Genomic DNA, 23,779 nt, shown 5'->3' on the forward strand with positions numbered 1-23,779 from the left:
GGCAGGTCGGTCACAGTAACGGGAAGGCAGGTGGAATCCCTTGCCTGGCCTGAGGTGGTGGGCAGATGTGGGGGGGGGGCGGGGGGCGGGTGGGACCCACTGTTTCCGTTTTCCCAAAGAAAGAAGAAGCCAGGTCATCCACTGAATGGGGGTGGGGAGGGGTGGGAGTGCTAGAAGCCAGAAGCCAGGAGGTACCTGACCAGGGCAGTGGGGAGTGACTGTCTGCGACAGAGAGGGTGATGGCCAGGATTCAGAGCTGGTCTGGGACAGGAATCAAGAATGTGAAGAGTCCGTGTGTTCCCCGCCAGCCATTCCTGCCGTGCAGGTGCTGGTGTGGCCAGGTATGTTCGTGTCCCCCAGCTTGACTAAGCTTTAGACGGCTGTGTTCTGACTCTGGGCCCCGACCTCTCCTTTCTTAGAGAACTTCCTTTAGAAAACTTGTCATTGCAAATTCTTTGTCTGCCCCTTTGAGATGGAAATCTTTAAAAAACCTGCTGCCAGTTTCCCAACCCAGAGCCGGCTTTCTCAGGGACGTGGGCACCCACCCCCAGGAGGCAGTCCGATCTCCCCAGTCTGTCTGTGGGAGGGCAGAAGCCTAACTTTGATGTGGGCACCACTCAGCAGACACACTGGCCTAAGCACATTGACCAATGTGCAAGGGGGTCTCCTCCTTCCGGGTGGTCATGTGCCCCCAGGGCGAGCGTTCGTGTATCTCCAGGTCTTGGTCCTTGCTGGGGCCTGTAGTTCTTTGTAGCTTTATTGCTTCCTGGATGCTTTTGAGAAGGTGTAAACATTTTTACCCTGTTTAATTAAAAAAGTTTTTTTTAAAGTTTATTATTTTTTTGAGAGAGAGAGAGAGAGTGAGAGGGGGAGGAGCAGAGAGAGAGGGAGACAGAATCCGAAGCAGGCTCCAGGCTCTGAGCTGTCAGCACAGAGCCCCACATGGGGCTCAAACTCAGGAATGGTGAGATCATGACCTGAGCCAAAGTCGGACGCTTAACTGACTGAGCCATCCAGGCGCCCCACATCTGTTTACTTCTAACTGTTTCCAGTGGGAGGCTTGGTACGAATAACACGGGAAAGAGGAATCAGTCATGATGTTTCGGACTTCTCTGCCTGCCCTGTCTCTGGTGCCTGAGACCCAGTATCCTGGAGCTGACGTGATCATCTCTCCCCCCACCCCACCCTGAACATGGGCCTTTCACAGCTCTGCCTTCACTGAGGCCACCAGAAGTGCTGTGACCCCAGGCGTTCCACAGCCAATCGGCCTGAGGTGACCACTAGCCTCTATGTGAATGAGACAATGGTGTCTCTTCTAAGTTAAATACTTATAAATAAGCATATTATTTCTTAAACATTACTGTAACACACAAGGACTCTGTTTGAGTAAGACATTTAATTCCATCAGAAAACTGCCAAAATATACAAATCTAGTTGCAAGAGACTTTACAGCCATCTGCCAACATTGTAGGAAACATACATTTCCCATCTATGAAGTTAAACAACATATAACAACATTTTTTGAAATAAGGAAATGTCTATACTGTGAAGAGCCCTCTCTTTAATGTGGTGCCTGAATCCTTGTAATAGCAACCCTGAATTAGTCTGCTTAAAAATGATTTTGTTGTTTCTCTCTCTCTCTCTTTTAAAGTTTATTTATTTTGAGAGAGAGAGAGAGAGAGAGAGAGAGAGAGAGAGAGAGAGAACGTGTGTGAGCAGGGGAGGGGCAGAGAGAAAGGGAGAGAGAGAATCCCAAGCAGGCTCCATGTTGTCAGCTCGGAGCCCGAGGTGGGGCTCAAACTCACAACCTGTGAGATTGTGACCTGAGCCTAAGTCAAGAGTCAGATGCTTAACCAACTGAGCCACCCAGGCACCCTTCTATCTCTTAAATAGATCATCAGTCTGTTCCTTTTTCCACTGTCCATCTAGCTTGGACTATTGCAGTAGCCTTTAGCTGGTAGCCTGTAGGTTTTTCTGATGGGGTTTGAAGTGATGGTGGGGTTCAGAGCCGATGGCCAAGAAATAATTCTTGAAGATACCTTTGGTGCAAAAGGGGATTTTATTAAAGCATGGGGACAGGACCCGTGGGCAGAAAGAGCTGCACTGGGATTGTGAAGTGTGACTGATCATATATATACCATTAGGTTGGGAGGGGGTTAGGGAAGGAGTAAGTCTAAGGAATTTTGGAATCAAGGTTTCCAGGGCCTTGAGGGGCTAGCCGTTGTTAGGAAACCATCATTTATTACAGCTTAGTAAAACCTCAGTCATGAGACCCTTCAGATGTATATCAGGGGCCATATGCTTAGAGTATAATTGCCAACATACACTTGGGGGTTAAAGATAAAGGAGGTTTGCAAATTTTTATGTGTTTAAGGAGACTCGCAGGATCCTGGGGGGTCAGGATAATGTTAAGCCAAGATTCCCTTTCGCCCCCTAACAAAGTGTCACCATCAAGGCAGCTGAGCTTTTAGAGGGAGGTCACTCTGCCTGTTTCAAGGACTTGTCAATGGGCTGTAGGCAGTAAGGGAATTTAATTTTTCATCTGCCTTAGTTTCCCACATCGCCATGGCAAGCACTTAAACTCCCTTACATCTTGATGAGGGTGCTATTAGGACTCTAGGAAATGGAGTCTATAGGTTTCTGGAAATTAGGCTATGGATAATATTGCTTTTTTCTTGCAGTTTACTAAGTTATCTGTGCACTGAAGGAGACCCCTGCCCTGCAGGACTGTGATCTCTATCAGTCAAACATTTGCTTTCCTTCCTTTCCCCTGTTCTTTGGCAGCCAGGAGTGTCCGAGGAATATCACACATGTACCCCCCAGGCGAGGAAGAAGAGCTGTTAGCCTGTACTTTGCCCTCAACCTGCCTTATGCTCCCTCATCACTTCTACCTCCAGCCTGATGCCATTTCCCCACCTGCCCAAACTGCTCTCAGCACTCCGAATGCCTGTGGGGTTTGCCATAATCCCTCTGCCTGAATGTCCTTTGCAGGGAGATTTCTACATGCCCTTCATGACTCAGGGTAGGCGTAAGCTCCCCTGTGTGGCAGTTTCCTCCTCCAGTGTGTCTAGTAATGTCCTCCATGAGAGTACCTGCCACAGAGAATGAATGGTTTATGGATTTATTTGTAAGTTTGTTTCCCCACTTGGCTGTGTCTCCATATTTTCAATAATTTTTAAAAAATTTATTTATTTTGAGAGAGACAGAGCATGAGTGGGGGAGGGACAGAGAGAGAGAGAGAGAGAGAGAGAGAAAATCCCAAGCAGGCTCTGCACTGTCTGTGCAGAGCCCAACTCGGGGCTGGATCCCATGAACTGTGAGACAATGACCTGAGCTGACCTCAGGAGTTGGGAGCTTAACCGACTGAACCACCCAGGCGCCCCTGTTTCTGCATCTTGTAGGACTTACAGCCCTTCCTCTTCGCTCCCCTGAACACATCTCTGTGACAACACGTGTTCTATTGGTCCATGACCATAGGGTTCAGTCTCCTCATTTGACTGAGCTCCTTGAATGGAGATTTGTCTGGCAGGTCTTTAGGCCCCTGTGTCTCATATGGTGCCTAGCCTGGTAGATTCCTCCTTGTTTGCATAGTTTGTGCCTTCCAGGCTTATATGATTTCTGGAAGTCCAGCCCTCTCTTCAGCCTCTTTGAGAGGAAGGGAGAAGGGAGAGTAAGTGCTAGCCACAAAGCCACTAGGGGGCAGGGAACCCCCATCCTTCCCCAGACCTGAGCGCACCCAGCCTTCCCCACAGAAATCAATTCCCCACAAGCCAATGTACTGAAAGATCGGGGTTTTTTTTTTTTCCTGAAAAATGGTCAACTCAGCAAACAATCAACTTGCTAAATCAATGAGGAGTTATTTGAAGCTGCAGTTTTACTCAGAATGCTCTCCAAATGCTTAATATTTCAGAACAAGGGAGCTTTTTCTCCATTTACTGTTTTCTCTATTTTGGGGAACTGATACTCCACCGGGCTGTGACTCTCTGCCCCTGAACTGACCTCCACTTCTGGGAACAACACAGTTGGGATCATCACAGGGTGGGATTGAAAGCTTCTGTCTAATTACTTCAATGAATTGATTTTCATGGAATTGACCTAGTGCCCCCAAAGAGGGTGGGGATTGTTTCTAGATGGGGTCTTCCTTGCCAGGGGAGTAAATGGGGTGGGGAATGGGAGAGACTCTTCTCACCAAGAGGTAGTCTGTGTAGACCTGAGCCCTTGGTGGGCAGTGCCAGGATCCCTAGGTTTTCTCTGGCTTCCTAACAAGATGGGCATGACCAGCCCAGAGGGGAGCTGGACCCTTTGGGACAGAGCAGCCCCCAAAACCTGGTCAGGGCCCCCACTGCTCCTCCTTTTTGCAGGATCTCTGGAAGTCTAGCACCACCTGACACATTTCAAAGACCAAGCTTGGTGGGACAGCGTGAGCTCAAGGCCATTCATCAGCTTCTGCATTCCCATGAAAAGAGCAGTCACGCAGAGGGACCTCCAGGGCACTCCCCTAAATGAAAAAAGGCTAGTCACAAAGGGCAAACACTGGTTCCAGGTACATGAAGTATCTAAAGCCCTTAAAATCACAGAAACGGAAAGTAGAGAAGTCGTTATCAGGGGCTGGGGGAGTGGAGGGGCATTAAGGGCTAATGAGTACAGAGTTTTATTGTTGCAGGGTGGCAAAGTTCTCCAGCTCTTGCACAACAAGGAAGGTACTTAATGCTCTGCACTGTGCACTTAAAAATGGCTAAGATGGGGAGGCGCCTGCGTGGCTCAGTAGAGCCTAGGACTCTTGATTTCTGCTCAGGTCCTAATATCATAGTTCGTGAGTTTGATCCCGGGATCCTGGAGTTCAAACCCCACTGGTAGTGCAGAGCCTGCTTGGGATTCTCTCTCCCTCTCAAAAGTAAATAAACTTTAAAAAAATCGGTAAGATGGTAAAATTCTGTGATGTTGGTGTGTTGTTGTTTTTTTAACAATCCATAATCAGGGCACCTGGGTGGCTCAGCTGGTTAAGCTCAGACTTCCGCTCAGGTCATGATCTCTCACTTCATGGGTTCTAGCCTCTGTGCTGACAGCTGGGAGCCTGGAGCCTGCTTCTGTGTCTCCCTCTCTCTCTCTGCCCTTCCCCTGCTCACGCTCTGTCTCTCTTTCAAAACTGAAAAGGCATTACAAAAATAAAATAAAGAAAAACCATAATAAAATAATAGTCTTTCTCAGAGTCCGGCTCCTGTAGTAGGAAGCTTCCGGATACTATCATCACGCACAAAAAGGGTTTCGTTTATAAGCTGTTGGAAAGCATAGAAGTTGCAGCATTTCAATGTTAGCCGGGCTCTAAGAAGGAACCCTTTAGCCTGGCAAGCAGCGTGTTCCCCAGGTCTGGTTGGAGGGTCCCCCAGGAGGGGTGTGAGGAGTTGCTAGAGGGTGGGGGTGGGAGAAGGAAACCGGCGTCCTCAGTCTCGGGAAGGGGTCTCAGGTGCCCAGGGTGGCGGACACCAGCTGGAGAAGCACCACCTGCTGGGCGCCGTCCCCGCACCGGCCAGGCTCAGCGTCTTCAGGCTCCATGACGTCGGTCCCAGGGACGGGAGCACCCCGCACTATGACCCTCTCCAGGGGAACCCTCGGGGGCGCCGCAGCCCCAGGCCCAGCTTCCGCTCTCGAGTCCTGCCCTTCGTGTCCCCAGGAGGGCGCGGCCGGGGGGGGGGGGGGGGGGAGGCGTGCCTGTCCCTCGTCTGCACCCCGCGACCTGGCACCAGCCCAAACTCTCCCCTCCACCCTCACCGCCTCTGAGGGCCCGCCCCTGCTTTTTCTCCGCGCGGCCCTCCTCCCGCCCTGGGCCGGCTGCTGCGGGGCTCTCGGCCACTTTCCGGAGCCATGGTGCCCACGACGCGCCCGGAGCCGGAGCCGAGGTGCCTGCGCATCCGCGCGGGAGGGGGGGTGGGGGGCCCGAGGCCGGGCGGGTCGCGGGGAGGAGGGGGGAGCGGGGGAGGGGGGAGGGGGGATGGGGGAGGGAGGCGGGCTCCTCGCCTTCCCCGAGGAGGGCTCGGCGGCGAGGGGCCGATGGCAGGGTTGGGGGAGGAGGCTGGTAGCCACGGATCCGCCCCGTCCACGCTCGCTTTTGTTCCCCACCCCGTGCGCTGTCGGGTCCCCTTAACTGAGCCCTCGGGATGGCCGGTGGTTGCCCCAAACAAGACTTATGATTTTGCCTACATTTGAGCCCCCTGGGCTGTCACCGTTGAATGCTTTTCTGTCCTCCTGATGACTGCCTGACCTGCGGGGCTGGGAGTGCGTCCTCCCCAGGCTAGGCTTTGGAAGCTTCTCTGGCCATCTCTTTCTGTGGGCTTGAACTTCCCGGGTGCAGGGCAGATTCCCCAGACCATTGGGAGCTTTGCTTGTACGGCTGAACCCACATCCCCCTCGAGCTATACCCCGAGAACAAGTACAGGTTGCTGGAGAGTGTCACTATAGTTCTGGAGTGAAAGCTCTCGTTTTCTCTCTCTCCTTGCCCTGCTGGGGTCTCCAGAGGGGCTGGGAGATGGTCAGAGGGGAGTGTGGGTAAAGGAGAGAGTGAGGGAGGGGGAGTTTTGGTTACCTTTTGTCCGACTTTTTTTTTTTTTAAATATTTTTTGAGAGAGAGAGAGAGAGAGAACGAACAAGCAGGGGAGGGGTAGAGAGAGAGAGAGAGAGAGAGAGAGAGATTGAGATGGAGACAGAATCCGAAGCAGGCTTAGCGCTGTCAGTGAAAGCCCCACATAGGGGTCCAACCCATGAACCTTGAGATCATGACCTGAGCCAAAGTCAGCGGCTCAACCACTGAGCCACCTAGGCACCCCTTCTGCTCCAGAGAAAAGTTCGCAAGGCAAGGGCGTAGGTTGGGTGGGTCCCTGATTCAATATAACACACAGTTTAGCAAAGGCTCATTAATTTACACACACTATGATGGGTAATCATGTGAGCAGTGGAGCTTACTTGGGAAATCAATTTCTTTCTTCTTCAGACCTGCTGGAGGTCTCTGCTTCCTTCAGCTATTTGCCCACTAGTGTCTTTTTTAAAAAAAATTAATGTTCCAAAAAATGTCACTTCATTGGCTTGGGATACAGTGTGAAGTTACTTCTCTTTTTTTTAATTCAAAGTGGCATCACTTCAGTCACTCTCTTCATTTGTAAAAACTGTTTTTCTTCCTTTCCTCACCCCTCTACCCCATGATCATTCATTTAACACCACTTATTAAGCCTATACTATTAAGCCAGGCACAATATCAGGGACTAGGGACACAGGACAAGACAGGCATGGTCTCTGCTCTTACAGAGTTTCATACCAAGGGTGGTAGAGAGAATTTCAAAGTTAGATGAAGTAAATACTATCAGCTGGTGCTTATCGAATGCCTTCTCTGGGTCATAGATGCGATGGTGAACAAGATAAAGCAGGTCCTCCTTCTCATGGGACTTACCTCTTAGCCATGGGGAGACAAAAGAAAGCAATAAGCAAGTAAATGCACAATGTGAAAGGTGGTTGCAGTGGTTGCTGGGGGCGTACAGAACAGGCATGTGGGGGACGCAGAATGCTGTTGGGATGCAGTAGGGGGATTGCTGTTAAATGTAGGATGACTGAAGAAGGCCATCTGTCCCACAGGGCCAATGCGGTAAAGATCTAAAGGAGGTGAATGCGCCTTGCATGAGTCCGGGGGAAGAGTGTTCTAGCTCAGGTGAACGACCAGCACCAAGGCCCAAGGTTGCACATTTGGGGAACAGCAAGGAGGTCCATGTGACTACAGGAGACAAAACAATGTGGAGAGGGGTGGGAGAGGAGATCAGAGAGACAGCTAGAATCCAGATGGGTAGGGTCTTGTCGACCACTGTAAAGGCTTTGCTTGTTATTTCAAGTCAGGGGGAAGCCACGGGGGGACTTTGGACTGATGAATGACATTATCTGTCTCCTGTTTGTGCAGGAGCACACTGACTGTCTACAGACCATAGCCTCTAGAAGGGTAGAAGCAGGGGGAATCAGTGATTCTGTTATTGCAGAAGTCCAGAGAAGAGTTGATGATCTGTTCAGTCTGGAAAAACCATGAAAGGCTTGACCCCAGCTGACACTTCAGCTAAGTAGGGCTCAAACTGTGAGATCATGACCTGAGCCAAAGTCGGACACTCAACCAAATGAGCCATCCAGGTGCCGCTCATTTTTAAATTTTGTAATTACTTCTCTTAATTTATGGATCAAAAAGAAATGATTGAAATTAGAACATATTTAAAACTGACTAAAAAAAGGAGTGGGGAGAACAACTCTATGTGGATGTCCATTCTTCTAAAACTAAGCTGCAGGGACGCCTGGGTAGCTCTGTCGGTTGGGCGTCCGACTCTTGACCTCAGCTCAGGTCATGATCTCGCAGTCTGTGAGATCGAGTCCCATGTTGGGATTCTCTCTCTCCTCTGTCTCTGTCCCCTTGTGATTTGTGCATGTGCTCTCTCTCTGTCTCTCTCTCAAAATAAATAAATACTTAATAAAAAAATAAAAGTAAGCTACAAATTCAATGCAACGACACTCTAGATTTCAACAGGGTTTCCTGAAGACAATGACAACTGATTTTCAAAGTTCTACAGGGGATTAAAAAGCCAAGAATACTGTGACAGTTTTGAACAATAGCAAGGTGTTGGAACCTGCTCCATTACATAATGAAGCCTCATTTTAGAGTTATATTTTTAGTAGAATAACATTAAGTCATCTTGGTTTTAGTAATTAAGGCTTTCTGGTTCAGGAATACAGTGTCCAGTGGACAAAACAGACAACCTAGGGAAAGACTCATGGAAACATGGGCCCCTGGTATCTGACAGAATCATTTGGAAAAGGGACTGTTCAAGAAATAGTTCTGGGAGGGGAGCCTGGGTGACTCAGTCGGCTGAGCGTCTGACTTCGGTTCAGGGCATGATCTCGCAGTTTGTGGGTTTGAGCCCTGCATCGGGCTCTGTGCTGACAGCTCAGAGCCTGGAGCCTGCTTCAAGTTCTGTGTCTCCCTCTCTCTCTCTCTCTGCCCCTCACCCACTTGTGTTCTCTGTCTCTCTAGCTCAAAAATGAATAAACATGAAAAAAAAAAAGAAATAGTGCTGGGAAACTTGGCTCTTCCAGTGGTTTCTGATTCAGTTAGGAATGCTAATCTTTTTTTTTTTTTAAACGTTTATTTATTCTTGAGACAGAGAGAGACAGAGCATGAACGGGGAGGGTCAGAGAGAGGGAGACACAGAACCCGAAACAGGCTCCAGGCTCTGAGCTGTCCGCACAGAGCCTGACACGGGGCTCGAACTCACGGACCGCGAGATCATGACCTGAGCCGAAGTCGGCCGCCCAACCGACTGAGCCACCCAGGCGCCCCGGAATGCTAATCTTTAACCAATGGTGGCTTAACACCAGTGCTTCTCAAACTTGAATGCTCATGAGAATCACCTGGAACTTGTCAAATGAAGAATTCTCATTCAGCAAGTCTGGCGTGGGGCTGAGATGTTGTATTTCTAACATGATCTCAGTTATTGGCAATATCGCTTGTTCGTGAACCATGCTCTGAGTAGCAGCAGCTTAAATCATTAGAATATCAGCTGTTTACTTAGCAAAAGGGCAATCTCAAGGATGTTTTGGTAGCCCAGTGATGTCATCGGGGATCCTTTTATCTTTCTGCTCTGGGGTCCTTCAACAACATTTGTTCTCTTATTTGTTACCTCATTGCCTCATGATATCTGCTGCCATTCCAGATGTCACATTTAAATGTCAAATAAGAAGAAGGGGGAGCCTAGGTGGCTCAGTTGGTTAAGCATCAGTCCGACTTCAGCTCAGGTCATGATCTCACTGTTCCCGAGTTTAAGCTCTGCTGACAGCTCAGAGCCTGGACCGTATTTGAGATTCAGTGTCTCTCTCTGTCTCTGCCCCTCCCCCATTCATGCTCTGTCTTTCTCACAAATAAATAAGCTTTAAAAAAACTTAAAAAAAAATAAAAAGAAAAAATAAAAAGAAGAAGGGGGAGGAGGTGAGAACAGGAGCTCTCTACTTGAGTCTGCCTCTATCATCAAGAAAACAATAACATTCCCAAAAGACCCAGGCAAATATTCCCTCAACTGTCATCAGGTTGAACTGGGTCACATGGCCACCCCTGGTCGAAAGGAAGCTGGGAGAGAGAACGTATTAATTTCCTGTTGCTGCTGTAACAAATTGCCACAAAGTTAGTTGCTAAAAACCCACCAAGCTATTATTTTACAGTCTGGAGGTCAGAAGTCCTAAAATCAGTGTTGGGCAGGATTCTTCTGGAGGAGGCTGTGTAGCAGAAGCCATTTCCTTGCCTTTCCCAGCTTCTAGAAGCTGCCTGCATTGCCTTTGGCTGGTGGCTCCTTATTCCATTTTTAAAACCAATTGTGTAGCATTTTCAAATCTTTCTCACTCTCTGACTTCTGCTTTTGTCCTCACATCTCCTTTTTCTTACTCTGACTTTCCTATCTTCCTCTTGGAAGGACCTCTTTTAGTGTGATTATAATGGATCCACCTGGATGATCCTCTAGGATCCTCTTATCTCTCCGTCTCAAGAGCCTTAATCACATTGGCAACGTCCCTTTTGCCATGTAAAATAACACAATCACAGATTCCAGGGATTAGCACATGGACATCTGGTGGGGGGGGGCATTATTCTGTCTATCACAGTTTCCCCCAGCATGTATAATGGGTGATGAATACAGAGAAGGGGGTTGTTGGTTTAGTCAGTCAACGGTGTTGAATATCTTTTTTTAAAGTGTTTATTTATTTTGAGAGAGAGAGAGAGAGAACAAGAGCAAGCGAGCAAGGGAGGGGCAGAGAGAGAGAGAGAGAGAGGGAGAGAAGAGAATCCCAAGCAGGCTCTGTGCTGTCCTCGCAGAACCCCATGTGGGGCTCGATCCCACAAACCGTGAGATCATGACCTGAGCTGAGATCAAGAGTTGGACACAACCGATTGAGCTACCCAGGTGCCCCTACAGTGCTGGGCATCTTACCAGTGTGGATTTATTTCAGAGACAAGAGCACGGAGAAGATTGTGGGAAACAGGATTTCTTATCCCAATCTAGCCTGAGTTGACTTCAGTAGGCCACATCCTTTGGGAAAAGCCAAAAAGGAAGGCATTTTTCTTGCTGCTCCTCTATCCACTCTTGCATGGGTTGAACACTGATGTGTTGCTTTTTATCCCAGCAGAACCAACCAGAGCCTGTGTCAGGAGAGGAAACTGGAGCCAGAGTGCTCCATGCCGGAACTGAGGCTTCTCCTCTTAGGCAAAAGTGGTGCAGGAAAAAGTGCCACAGGAAACACTATTCTGGGCAAAGCTGCATTCGTGTCCAAATTCAGTGACCAGATGGTGACTAAAACATGCCAGAGAGAGAGTGGGTTCACAAAAGAGAGAAGGATTGTGGTCATTGACACCCCTGACCTTTTCTCCTCAAAGTCTTGTGCCAAAGACAAGCAACGTAACATTGAACACTGCTTCGAGCTCTCTGCTCCCAGCCTCCACGTCCTGCTTCTGGTAATCCCCATCAGCTTTTATAAGGTCGAGGACATAGAGACAGTCAAGGGGATCCAGGAGGTGTTTGGAGCTAACTCCAGGAGGCACATCATTATTGTCTTCACTCGGAAGGATGATTTGGAGAATGACTCACTGAAAGATTGCATTGAAGATGAGAACTCCCTTAGGGAGTTGGTTGAAAACTGTGGAGGCCGATACTGCGCTTTTAACAACAAGGCAAGTGAGGATGAGCGGGATGTCCAGGTGAGGGAGCTCCTCTGCATGGTCCAGCGTTTGGTGGATGAAAACGGAGGACCATATATCGTGAATCTCAGAAATGAAGGCAGTGGATTCCTGGTAAGAAATGCTGAAGGTCCTCAAGGATCTTTGTGGTGAGAGCTAGTGGGTTGAAGACAAGCATGGATAAGTGACCTGTCACATTGTGTGATGGAACCTAGGCTTTGTTTAGGAGGTGTTTATCTATGATCTGGAAAGTTGAGGCACCAGATGGTAGGTTGCTTTGAGGATTACCCTTTGGACTTTGAAATTTATTGGCAAATTAATGGATACAGTTAAGTCTTTACTTAAGTTTTTCCCTCACAGTATTGGACACACAAATAGACCCTTTCTTCCCTTGGCTTCAATACAGCTATACTCTTTTTGTTTTTTTTCCTCCTACTCTTTCTGGCTCCTCTGGAGATTGTTGAGTTCTCTTCACATGGCCTCTAAAAGTTGAGATCTTCAGGGTGTGGTTCTAGGCTTTCCTCAATTCTCTGCCCTCCAGCTTTGAGCTCCCTTGATCGCTAATGGTTTCCAGATTTGTCACTCCTGTCCAGGCCTCTCCTCTGAATCCTGCTCCCTTATCCAGTTGCCGTCTGATGTCTCCACTTGACTCTCCTACAGGATCTCAGGCTTCACAAGGTTACACTTTTGGTTTTCCCTCTGAGATGTATGAGACTTCAGTTTTCTCTCAACTGGGTAAATGGTGGTGATGCTCCTGATGCTCCTTGAACCTAAACCCAGAGGTCGGCTTTGCTACTACTAGCTGGCAGCTGATATTTGAGAAGTCCTTAGGTCTTGTGTGATCGGTGTGCCTGGAATCCATGCATTTCTCTCCATCTCCACTGCCCCCGCTCTGCTCCAAGCCAGCCTCTGTTCTTGCCTGTACTGTTTTACAAACAACCTTCCCCTCATTCGTTCTTGTGCCTTACCCCTCAATCCATTTTCTACACGACAGCCAGAGTGGTATTTTATTTAATTTCTAGACTTGAGTGGAAAATATATTTGTAATGAAGGAAGATACAAAAATCCAGGCTTTTGTTTTCGAGGACCTCACGCTTCTGTTTGAGTGACTCATGCAGAAGACACGAAGCAGTTCCTGATTGAGCATAAGTAAGTGAATGTTGGTACAGAGGAGTCTTTAAATGCAAGTGTCCATGGATGTAAAGCAAAGCAAAAATCCAACGTGGGGGCAGCTTTGGTCAGAGTGAATCTTCTGAGAACTGGTGAGTGTTAAACCCAAACAGGATGGAAATGAGAAGGAAGGCAATATTTACTGAGCACCTGCTAAGTCCCAGACCCCCAGACTGATCAAATCTTCACACCTATTCAATGTACGATGAGGACCCTGAGGCTCAGGAGAACTTGTCACTCTCTTATCTCCTAGCTCTGACCTCCCTCTCTCTCTCCTTTATAGCCTCTGTCTCTCCCCTGAAGGCTGTATGGAACAGGGATGCCAGCAGAGAGGATAAGGGGCACAGAATGAACTGTCCGCAGTGTACCCAGAACACAACCCCCTGTTGTGTAAAATCCTGCAGTGACTGTACGTTGATCTTCAGATCAAGTTTGGAATCCCTGACCTGAGCTGGCCCCTCACCCTCTAACTTGCTCTTTATGTGTTGGTCCCACCGGCCTTCCCTGTGGGGTCCTTGACTTATACTCATGTGTGCTCTAGAGCTTTGAACTTGGAATTTTCTCCACCTGGACACTTCCCCTCTCCCATCCCACCCCGTTCCAGGTCTGCCTCTGCTAGAGCTCCTTTGCTCAGAGAGTCTTCCCTGTGGGCCCCTGGGATGAGCTCCTACAGCCCCCCTTCCCTCAGGGCGCTTCTCCTCCTCATGGCCATCAGCCAGTCAAGTGGTTGCTCTGTATGTGCTTTCAACGGCTGCCTCCCCACAGACTCCCTGAGGGACAGAACTCCTATCCTTTTTGTTGACCACAGTATCTTATTTTTCTGTCTTGTGTAAAAAGGGATAATACTATGTATCTCAGGGTTTAATGAAATGCTGACAAAGTTATTTGCAAATACTTGAAATGCAAGCATTCAGTAATTATTAGCTGCCATTATTATACTATTATTTAATTTTTTAATGTTTATTCTTGAGAGAGAGAGAGCACAAACAGGGAAGGGGCAGAGAGAGATGGAGACAGAATCTGAAGCTGTCAGCACAGAGCCCGACATGGGCCTCAAACCCATGAACCATGAGATTATGACCTGAGCCTAAGTCAGACGCCCAACTGACTGAGTCACCCAGGCGCTCCATAGTTGCCATTATTATTACTGTTATTATTATCATGGACGTGTATAAGTTTCACATAAGTTATGGAGACATTAAGGACTCTAACAACCCAGAGACTGAGCAAGATTCCCACTTTTAGGACCCTGTTACCAAGAAAGGAAAACATTTGCACATATAAAGATGTATATATAAGGATATTTATCATTGCATCTTTTCAAATAGTAAATCCAGAAATAAGCTTATGATCTATCAATAAAGGAATCATTTGGCTCGGTCAGTAGAGCATATGACTCCTCATCTCGAGATTGTTAAGTTCAAGCCCCATGTTGGGTGTAGAGATTACTTAAAATAAAATCTTTTTTTTTTTAAATTTTTTTTTCAACATTTATTTATTTTTGGGACAGAGAGAGACAGAGCATGAACGGGGGAGGGGCAGAGAGAGAGGGAGACACAGAATCAGAAACAGGCTCCAGGCTCTGAGCCATCAGCCCAGAGCCTGACGCGGGGCTCGAACTCACGGAGTGCGAGATCGTGACCTGGCTGAAGTCGGACACCCAACCGACTGCGCCACCCAGGCGCCCCAAAATAAAATCTTTAAAAAAATACAGGAATCGTTACATTAGTATGGAATTTTCCATATCCATGCTGTGGAGTAAATAGCATCTTCTAGAAAAATTGGGTTGATCGATATGTACTGATTTGTACAGATGTACAGGACATAGTATTAAGCAGATTGAAACCTAGCCAAGTTCTCCCGATGTGTTCATATATGCTTGTGTGTGTGTTTGTATAAACTTAGAAAAACATAGAAGGATGTATGTGAATTAGCTATTGTTCCTTTGGTAGTGGATTGGGAATTTAAAAATTAGTAATTTTTAGGGGCATCTGGGTGGGTTAGTTGGCTCACGTCATGATCTCATGGATTGTGGAATCCGAGCCCCCCATCATGCTCTGTGCTCACAGCTCGGAGCCTGGAGCCTGCATAGGATTCTTTGTCTCCCTTTCTCTCTGCCCCTCCCCTGCTTGTGCTCTGTCTCTCTCAAGAATAAATAAACATTAAAAACATTATTAATTTTTAGATCATACACATTTGCATTGTAAAAATGTTTTCCATTTAAAGAACATGAAAGACCTTGAGTTGTGCCAGGTAAGAAGAAAGAAGTGTGATAATCAGAGCTGAATGGAGAAGACCCAGGGAGGGAGATGGTGGAAGGTATCAATGGTTTGGGGTAAGGCCAGGTAAGAAAGCAGAGGGAAAATTTCCTTGGCTAGCATGGAAATTTAACAAAGATAAGGTTAAAATAAAGTATTGGGAGTTTCTAAGAATAGCAGATTCATCCACATTGTGTATCGTTGTTTTCACCTTCTCTTTTGATTTCATGACAATTTAAGTTTGGGGTGCGACTGTATGGCTTGGCCAGGCAGGGGAAGGGAATACCAACTGTGTGTTTGGCCTTCCATCCTCTGTTGTCTCCATTTGCCCACCTGGATGGAGAAGGTTCCAAATTTTCCTGGCTCTCACGTCAGAAGAAGGATCATCTCTGTACCGGGGGTGTGGTGCAGGGAGAAGGCACCGGAGATGTGTGGGGAGCGTGATTCCCAATCTCCTCCCTTCCCCTGGTCCCTCAGATGCACATCACAAACATCACTGGGCTAGTTTCTTCTTCTGGGGAATCCAGAATCTGTCTTTAAGCCTCTGGATTTTCTCCAGGAACAGAAAAAACTCTGGAAGACTTTGGAAGGGATTGCTATTACCACTGGGGACCGGGGAGAAGGAAAGTTAGAGCTTCAGGACAAATACCTTGGTTAGATGGCATTTATGGGACTCACCTGAGTGAGAACAAGACCCATCTTCATATTTCTGGGAAGCCTGTTGTGGTGGCAACAATGGGGTTTCAGGATCGACTGTCATTATGGATGGGTCTACAGAAGCCAACAAGGAATAGGACCATGGCCTGAATTTGACCACATCCCAATCATCAAATTACTCTGAATTATATACTTATGTCTCCATTTCTTTGCTTTGTGAAAAGATGAGATTTTGGGTCTCTGAGCATCATTTCCCACTTTATTTTCTAGGATCATGTGAATGAAGCCACATCTCAGAAGGGGGACAATCCACATGGTAAGATGATCCTTAAAAATGTTAAGCTCAGGGGTGCCTGGGTGGTTGATTGGGCATCCAGCTCTTTATTTTGACTCAGATCATGATCTCACAGCTTGTGAGTTCAAGCCCTGCATCTGGCTCTGTGGTGATAGTGTGGATCCTGCTTGGGATTCTTCCTCTCTCTGTGTCCCCCAACCCTGCTCGTGCTCTCTCAAAATGAATAAATAAATAAAAACTTAAAAATTAAAAAAAAGTTAAGCTCATATCTATATTCTTTTGAATGCATTAGGCATCAAAATGAAGTGGAAAAAATAGATAATTAGAAACAAAGATGCGCTCTAGGGACCTTGCTCAGGTTGGTGTCCACAACCTGTCCCCCAGGAAACTCCTAACACTTGGGAGTAGGTATGGCAGCAGCAAAGGTGGTGGACATGGAGTGGGTGTCCCTGGCTTTCTCTGAAATATTGTGGAGGTGGGCTTGTCTTTCGTGGCTTTTTTTTTGTGATTCAGCCTTGTCTTCCTGGCCCTGGATCCAAGACTATACAATGTTGGCTCCTACTGGGAAAGCAGAAATTACCTTCTTGGGGAGCACTAATTTATAGGATTCCATAATGGAGTTCAGTATCCATGTAATGATTGCCGTTAATGATTCATCCCGCACACTGCACAAATCAATACATATAGATCTACCTCGCTCTGTTTAGTAGATGCAGTTTTGTTCACGGTAAGGGCGTACACGCCTAATTCAACCATCCCTTCCTTCCTGCCTTCCTTCTTTCCTTCCTTTTTTTTATTATTTTTTTTAAATCAGGCTTAAAATTTTTTTTTAAGTTTACTTATTTATTTTGAGAGAGAGAGAGAGAGAGAGAGAGAGAGAGAGAGAGAGAGTAAGAGAGCACAGAAGGGGCAGAGAGAGGGAAAGAGAATCCCAAGCAGTCTCTGCACCATCAGCACAGAGCCCGATGTGGGGCTTGAACTCATGAACTGTGAGATCATGACCTGAGCCGAAGTTGTAAGCTTAACTGACTGAGCCACCCAGGTGCCCCCAACTATCCCTTTATTGATGGACTCTCACGTTATTTCTGGGCCAGCTCTGTGCAAGCACAGAATATTCAGCAATGAATAAGGTAGGTGAGATCTCTGTCCCCATAGAACTCCCCCAAATAATAACAATAAAATAATAATAATAATAATAATAATAATAATAATTTTAATTAACTAGAATGTTTATAACATTTTTATTTATTAAATAAAATAATTATTCTTTTATTATTATTTCAATTTTAATAATGATAATAATTGCAGTTGACATTATGTGCTGGAAAAATATATAGAAATAATTCAATCCTCCTAGCGTATAAATATAATTCTCATAACAACCATATATTCTTAACAACCCTAAAGTATATTCCTCATGACAGCCCTAGGAAGAGGGTGGTATTATCATTAGTCTCATTGACAGATGAGTAAACTTAGCCAGAAAGATGTGAGCTTAGGCAGAAGTAGGGATTTAAAATTCTCCGGATGCCCTTCTGTCAAGACCTGAAGGAACTTACCTGTTATGGCCCCAAATTTTGCCTCGTGGTGGTGAGGAAATAGCACACCACGGGTAGCCACAGGGTGGCTCAAAAAGTTGGAAGTGACCTTTTATACGATGTAGCCTTGTATGAGGTGATTTGGAAGAAAGTAGGAGCTTTCCCAAGGCAACATAACAAGGACGTGGTGTCACTAGCATTTCAGTGGCTTTCTTTAAATGCCGCGTTCATTCCACCTCCCAGACTTGGCGGCTCTGACACCAAGTGACAATCCATACCCTTAGCGCCTAGGATGCCTCAAACTCTGAATATTCTCTGTATTGCTGATTCTGCCCTTTGCTCAGCATGGAGGTCTGGTGTTGACGTTGGATCAAGGAGAAGTGATGGGGACAGGGCACGTGTGCAGAGACAGTTTTGTGGCACAAGTTTCTACAGTCATGTATTGAGGCATAATGAATGTAGAGTGAAATGCACAGATCTTAAGTGTAGAGCTCAGTGACTTTATGTATCTACCCATAGTGACCATCCTCTAGATAAAGATCTTGAGCATTTCCATCACCTTACCTAAGTTCCTGCTGCCTCTCCCCAAAGGGAACTGCAACCCAGATTTCTATCCACATAGATTAAATTTTGTCTGTTCTTGAACTTCATATAGTGGAATCAGATAGCATGTGGTTTCGTGTCTGGCTTCTTTCATTTAGCATGTTTAGAAGATCCATGCGTGTTGCATATCAATAGTTCATTTATTCATTCATTCTTTTTTGTTTTGTTTTGTTTTTGTTTTTGGTTGCTGAGTAGTCTAACATTTTATGAATATACCACCAAGGGGCATTTTAAACTCAGATTCTCCCTTGTCCTGCCTCAGCCCATGGACTTCATGGACTTTGGTAGCAAATGAAAGGAAATCTAAGGACGAAGACTTGTAAAGGCCAAGTTTAACTGATTTTCATGTTTCTGGGAGGTCTTGAGCTTTTTACACATCTCCTAATTTATTCGTGGCCGCCTTTGTGGTTTTTACTTGAATGGGTGAGTGACTTCTGACCCGGGACTATAGTCCTGCTGTTCAGAGCATTACTGCCATTCTCTGTAAAAACTGGCAAGGAGGAGAAATCATAAAACCTGTCCACATCTCCATATTCGGCCTCAAGAAGAGACTCTGAATCTGCCCTTTTGCCCCACAGGGCCAGGGGAAAAGCAGCTGCAGGCCACAGGATGTGAACCGAGCCCTGAGTTGTTGGAACTGAGGATCCTGCTTGTGGGGAAGCGTGGAGCCGGAAAAAGTGCCGCCGGGAACAGCCTTCTGGGGAAGGGAGTCTTTGAGACCAAATTCAGTGAAAAGTCGGTAACCCAGATGTTTGCGTCTGTGAGCAGAATCTGGAGAGGGAGGAAAATTTGGGTCATTGATACTCCGGACATTGCATCTTCAAAGGACATTAAAGCTGAGCTTCAGAGACATGCCCCTCAAGGCCTCCATGCCTTCCTGCTGGTGACCCCGCTGGGCTCTTTCACCAAGACGGATGAGGCTGTGCTGGGCACCATCCGAAGCATTTTTGGAGAGAAATTCATTGAGTACATGATCGTCCTCCTCACCAGGAAGGAAGATCTAGGGGACCAGGATCTAGAGATGTTCTTGAAAAGCAATAATGAAGCTCTCTACCAGCTCATTAAGAAATGCAAAGACCGGTATAGCGCCTTCAACTACAGACTGACGGGGGCAGAGGAGCAGTGCCAGGTGGACGAGCTCCTACAAAAGATCGTGGACCTGGTGCTGCAGAACAGGGCCAAGCCATGCGTCATCAGCCAGGAAGGTACATATTGTGTAAAACACATTTTATATATGCTTTTGACAGCTAGATGTGACATGTGCAAGAGCTTTCTATTTTCTGAAGGGCAGAGAGAAGCTAAAAAGGACAGGTCCAGGCTCTTGACGAGCTTTTCTCTTTCTCCTTCCTTTCTCAAATGTTCCTAAGGTAATGAGCCTTCCCCCCGCACACTGTCCACACCTCGAACTCTTTAATTTTTCCTGCCTGATCCTTATCCCATCTCTCCAAGGGGATGGTGAAGGACTTAAGGGAAGGAGTTGAGCTTTTTCTAATCTCCCGTTTCCCCCACAGTGTATCTGTGGTTTGGGGCTCAGGACTCAGCGGTGGTGATGAGATAGTTCTGAACCATTGGTTTGCTCTTCTCTTTCTCTTAAGCCCACTCCATCTCTCTCTCTTTCCCTCTCTTAACTTCTTGGTTCTTTTTTTAAAAAAGTTTATTTATTTATTTTGAGAGAGAGAGAGACAGACCAAGCAGGGGAGGGGCAGAGAGAGAGAGAGAGAGAGAGAGAGAGAGAGTTGAGAATCCTGAGCAGGCTCCACACTGTCAGTGTAGAGTCTGATGTAGGACTTGAACCCACAAATCCTCAGATCATAACTTAAGCTGAAATCAAGAGTTGGATGCTTAACCAAGTGAGCCACCTAGGCACCCCTCTTTTTTTTTAAGCTTAATAATTTATTTTTGAGGGAGGGAGAGAGAAGGAGAGAGAAGATCTAAAGTGGGCTCCATGCTGACAGCAGAGTCTGATGTGGGTCTTGAACCCACGAACCACAAGAGCATTACCTGAGCTGAAGTCAGATGCTCAACCGATTGAGCCACCCAGGTGCCCCAGCTAGATGGGTTTCTCAGTCCAGCCCCACTACCTGCTTTTTTAGCAGAAGTCCCCATGCACTCTGTGCTACATACTCTATTGCCCTGAACTGAGATTCTTCCAGGCCAGTATGAGTCATCCCATTCTGTCCCATGGCAAATGTCCTCACCTGGGAAGAATACAGACTCAAAAGAGCCCTTTCATATTTGCCATGGAGCCCCAGGTGCTGGGGAGCCTCCTGAAGAAGCATAGATATGCGGGAATGTCAGGAGAGGCTGTGTGGAGAAAGCCCAGTTTGAAATGGGCTTTAGAAAATGGGCAGAGTTTGGATGGCTGGGAGAAAGCTGGAGGACATCGCAGAGAGCACACTAGCTATCTGGAACAATGATGGAAATGGAGGGCTCGTGCCTCTACATGAAGTGGGAGATCATGGAGGTTCTTGGGAGCCACCTTCCGAGGGTATGGGAGCAAGGACCGAAGCCTGTGACAAATGTGGGAATGTGGGAGGATTAATCTCTTTTTCATCCTTTACGCATAACTATGAGATTGTGGGTTCAGGACAAGCAGTTCAATAATTTCCCCTGGGGGAACAGAACAGGGTAGGCTTCCCTCACTCTTTGTTTCTGGGTGGATATTGGTAACTTGGCCAGCGATGCATAATTGAGGAGAACTGTGGAAAAAGGCAGTGTGGAAGAGAAAGACCACAGGACAAGTGCAGAGTCACAAGGAGTCCCCACTAGCACACTCTGCAAGGGCTCTGTACATCTGTCATTCCATCTAGAAGGACATCTGTTCTCCGTCATTGCCCCACAGAACAGGGGAGGGCGTGTTCACGGTTATAACCTCTAAGTACTCTTTGACTCCTTGATGAAAGAAAGACACAGTTCAGTTTAATGTGGTTTTAATGAGACATGAATTGTAGCATGGTCCGAATGAAGGAACTAGTAATCTGTTGATAATATATGTAGTTGCTTTTTCATGAAAAGTCAGTTCTATGGCATAAATTTTCAAATACATCGAGGAGATTTTGCTGCAGTTACAGCACTAGGTTGGCAACAGGAAGCCATAGTTGCAGCAGGAACAGAAGCCCAAGAGATGAGATGTATAGCCCGGATGTATCTGAGTAGGTGATGGGTCATACAGCCAGTAGCACCCACAGGAGTCAGAGGAGGTACCAGAAAGAGGGAGCAAGTTCAGAGATAAGGACAGTGGCCATGTCATGGGTGAGCACTGGGCAGAGACGGTGGTCCAAGTCGTGCTTGTGGGTTCACAGAGTGCTTGGCTGGAAGAAGCCGCCCCCCACCCCCATACTTGGGGATGGAGCTGCCGGGTGAGGGGGTGGCCACAGTGCTCTCTGAGCATCCTCTGCTGTGATGTCTGGCATCACTTTGAAAGTCGCACACAGATCTGCCCATGGTCATGAATCTTTCCTGCTTTCCTTTTGACAGACATGCTGAGCATTGTCCTCGTGGGGGGCAGTGGCACCGGGAAGAGCGCCACGGGGAACACCATCCTTGGGAGGCGTGACTTCCTCGACCAGCTCCGAACACAGCTGATCACCAGGAAGAGCCAGAGCAGCAGGAGGATGTGGGAAGGGTGGAGGGTTGTGGTTGTGGACAGTCCCTTGCTCTGCCTGACGGCCAGCACTCCTCCATCTGGGCTGGAGGAGGAGGTCAAACACTGTTTGTCCTGCTGTGAGGGAGGGAACATAGTTCTGGTCCTGGTGTTCCAGCTGGGACGCTTCACTGAGGAGGACAAAAAGACAGTGAAGAATCTAGAGACCATCTTTGGGGAGGAAGTTCTGAAGTACACGATTGTGCTGTTCACTCGGAAGGAAGACCTAGAAGGGGGGGACCTCAAAGTTTACCTCCAGGAGACAGATAACAAAGCTCTTAAGAGCATAACTAAGAAGTGTGAGGAGCGAGTGTGTGCTTTTAATAACAAAGAAACTGGCCAAGCCAGGGAAAACCAGGCAAGTCTTCTTTTGACAATGGCCGTTGATCTGATAAATAGCCACAGAGGGCATGGTTACCCCCATGAATGGGAGAATGTAAAAAAAATCATTAGAAATAACCAGGAAAAGGACAAGCCCAAAAGCTTACTGAAAAATTTAAAAGATATGGTATCATCGGTAGTTGATGGACGTGGGGTGTCTTTAAGTTAGAGACACCCTCAGTTGGGGATGGGTGTGAGGTAGGGCTGGTGGGAGGGGAGGAGGGTCCATGTCTTAGAGGGCTTGAAAGGCACATGCTGGCCACCTTGCAATGTTTCAGCTCTTAGTAGGTGAATAAATTGTCAGCCTGGGGCAGGGGATTAGAAAGGAGGAAGGAGAAATTAGGTGGGGAAATCTTGAAAGAGGCTCCTGAGATTGAGTGGCCATTGAGGGTCAGAATTAAATCACAAGAATCACCTCACCTGTGGACATAGAGTGGAGTCAGGACAGACACGGTGACCAAGGCCAGCCCGGGGTCAGAATACAGACAAATACCCACGAACCAGGGGATCCAGACACACGAGGGTAGAGTAATGAGCAGTGTCCAGCCAACTCCTGGTGTGGCAGAGTGGACAAGCTGGATCCCGTGGGCCTCTGGGTGCCCAGGGATGCTTGTCAGGCATGCTGGTCTCCTGAGCTGCCTTGTCGCCATTGGGCAGAACTCAGGGCCAGCACATTCTTTTCTTCCTGGGGCGGATATTCTTTAGTGCTGTCTTCATTCCAAGCCTGAATGGAAAGTGGGCCCCAGTCTACTCTTCTTTATTGTTCCTTAGGAAATGACCATGAGTCTGTGAGGTTTCCAAAGATTTTATTGCTAACCATCACAGTGAAAGACAGTAGAACAAAAATCCACAATGTGGTAAAACTGCCAACATGAGACAACATTGCAAAGTTCCAGAATTCTATGTAGAATTCTAGATTGCCTCCAGACAAGTTGAAAATTCCTTTGCACTTTTCTCTCTCTCTCTTTTTTGGATCCCCGTGGGTTAGGAATTAGGGTAAAGCTCAGAGGATTCAAATAATAGTCTCGAACACACTAGGGGCTTGTTGTGTCTCACATCAGGAAGTCTGAGGGTAGGCAGTCTGAGGCTGGTGTGGAATGTGGCCTCCACACTTAAGGTTGCTTCTCCGTTCCAGGATGGTGGTGTTCCCTGACATTTGAGCAGGTTATGTTGAGGGGCGCCTGTACGGGCAATATTTGAGACGAGAACCATGGAGTTTTCTTCCAGGTAGGTGTAGTCAGATGCTGTCAGTATTAACTGTTTTATATATGCTTTGAGGACAGGATCTACATCATCCATATACTTTTATTTTTGGAAAGTTATCAGTTGCCTTCAAGATTAACCCACTTATCAGAGCATGGACCATCACCATCAATACTGTTGTACTCTGCATAACCCTGAAAATGACACATTCTGGAAAATGTATGTATAAGTATATTCAATTGAGTGAAATAATAAAGATGAATTATATTATAAATTCACGTCCTCCTGATTTCTATT

The 23,779-nt window shown here is 47.1% G+C and overlaps 1 protein-coding gene across 3 annotated transcripts; it reads left to right on the plus strand.

Moving 5' to 3' along the window:
- The first annotated feature begins 5,746 nt into the window (after positions 1-5,746).
- GIMAP8 (GTPase, IMAP family member 8) lies at positions 5,747-22,757 on the plus strand. Of its 3 annotated transcripts, none has more exons than XM_042975098.1 (5): positions 5,747-5,920; positions 11,188-11,848; positions 16,090-16,135; positions 18,834-19,460; positions 21,733-22,757. In XM_042975098.1, the coding sequence occupies exons 2-5, from the start codon at positions 11,237-11,239 to the stop codon at positions 22,446-22,448; spliced, it is 2,001 nt and encodes a 666-aa protein (XP_042831032.1). In that variant the 5' UTR covers positions 5,747-5,920; positions 11,188-11,236; the 3' UTR covers positions 22,449-22,757. The 3 variants fall into 3 exon arrangements, with proteins under 3 accessions (XP_042831032.1, XP_042831013.1, XP_042831022.1); XM_042975079.1 differs by having other exon boundaries at positions 5,768-5,897; positions 11,185-11,848; XM_042975088.1 differs by having other exon boundaries at positions 5,768-5,897.
- Positions 22,758-23,779: the final 1,022 nt, after the last annotated feature.

The sequence above is a fragment of the Panthera tigris genome, chromosome A2 (genome assembly GCF_018350195.1).
Source record: "Panthera tigris isolate Pti1 chromosome A2, P.tigris_Pti1_mat1.1, whole genome shotgun sequence".
Taxonomy (NCBI): Eukaryota; Metazoa; Chordata; class Mammalia; order Carnivora; family Felidae; genus Panthera; species Panthera tigris.

What these genes read in the sequence shown, in the direction of transcription:
- GIMAP8 (XM_042975079.1), top strand. Translation starts at nt 5,863, where the DNA reads ATGGTGCCCACGACGCGCCCGGAGCCGGAGCCGAG. An exon ending in CGCCCGGAGCCGGAGCCGAG is followed by an intron (nt 5,898 to 11,184) that starts GTGCCTGCGCAT and finishes TTTTTATCCCAG; the next exon opens with CAGAACCAACCAGAGCCTGT. An exon ending in ATGAAGGCAGTGGATTCCTG is followed by an intron (nt 11,849 to 16,089) that starts GTAAGAAATGCT and finishes TTTATTTTCTAG; the next exon opens with GATCATGTGAATGAAGCCAC.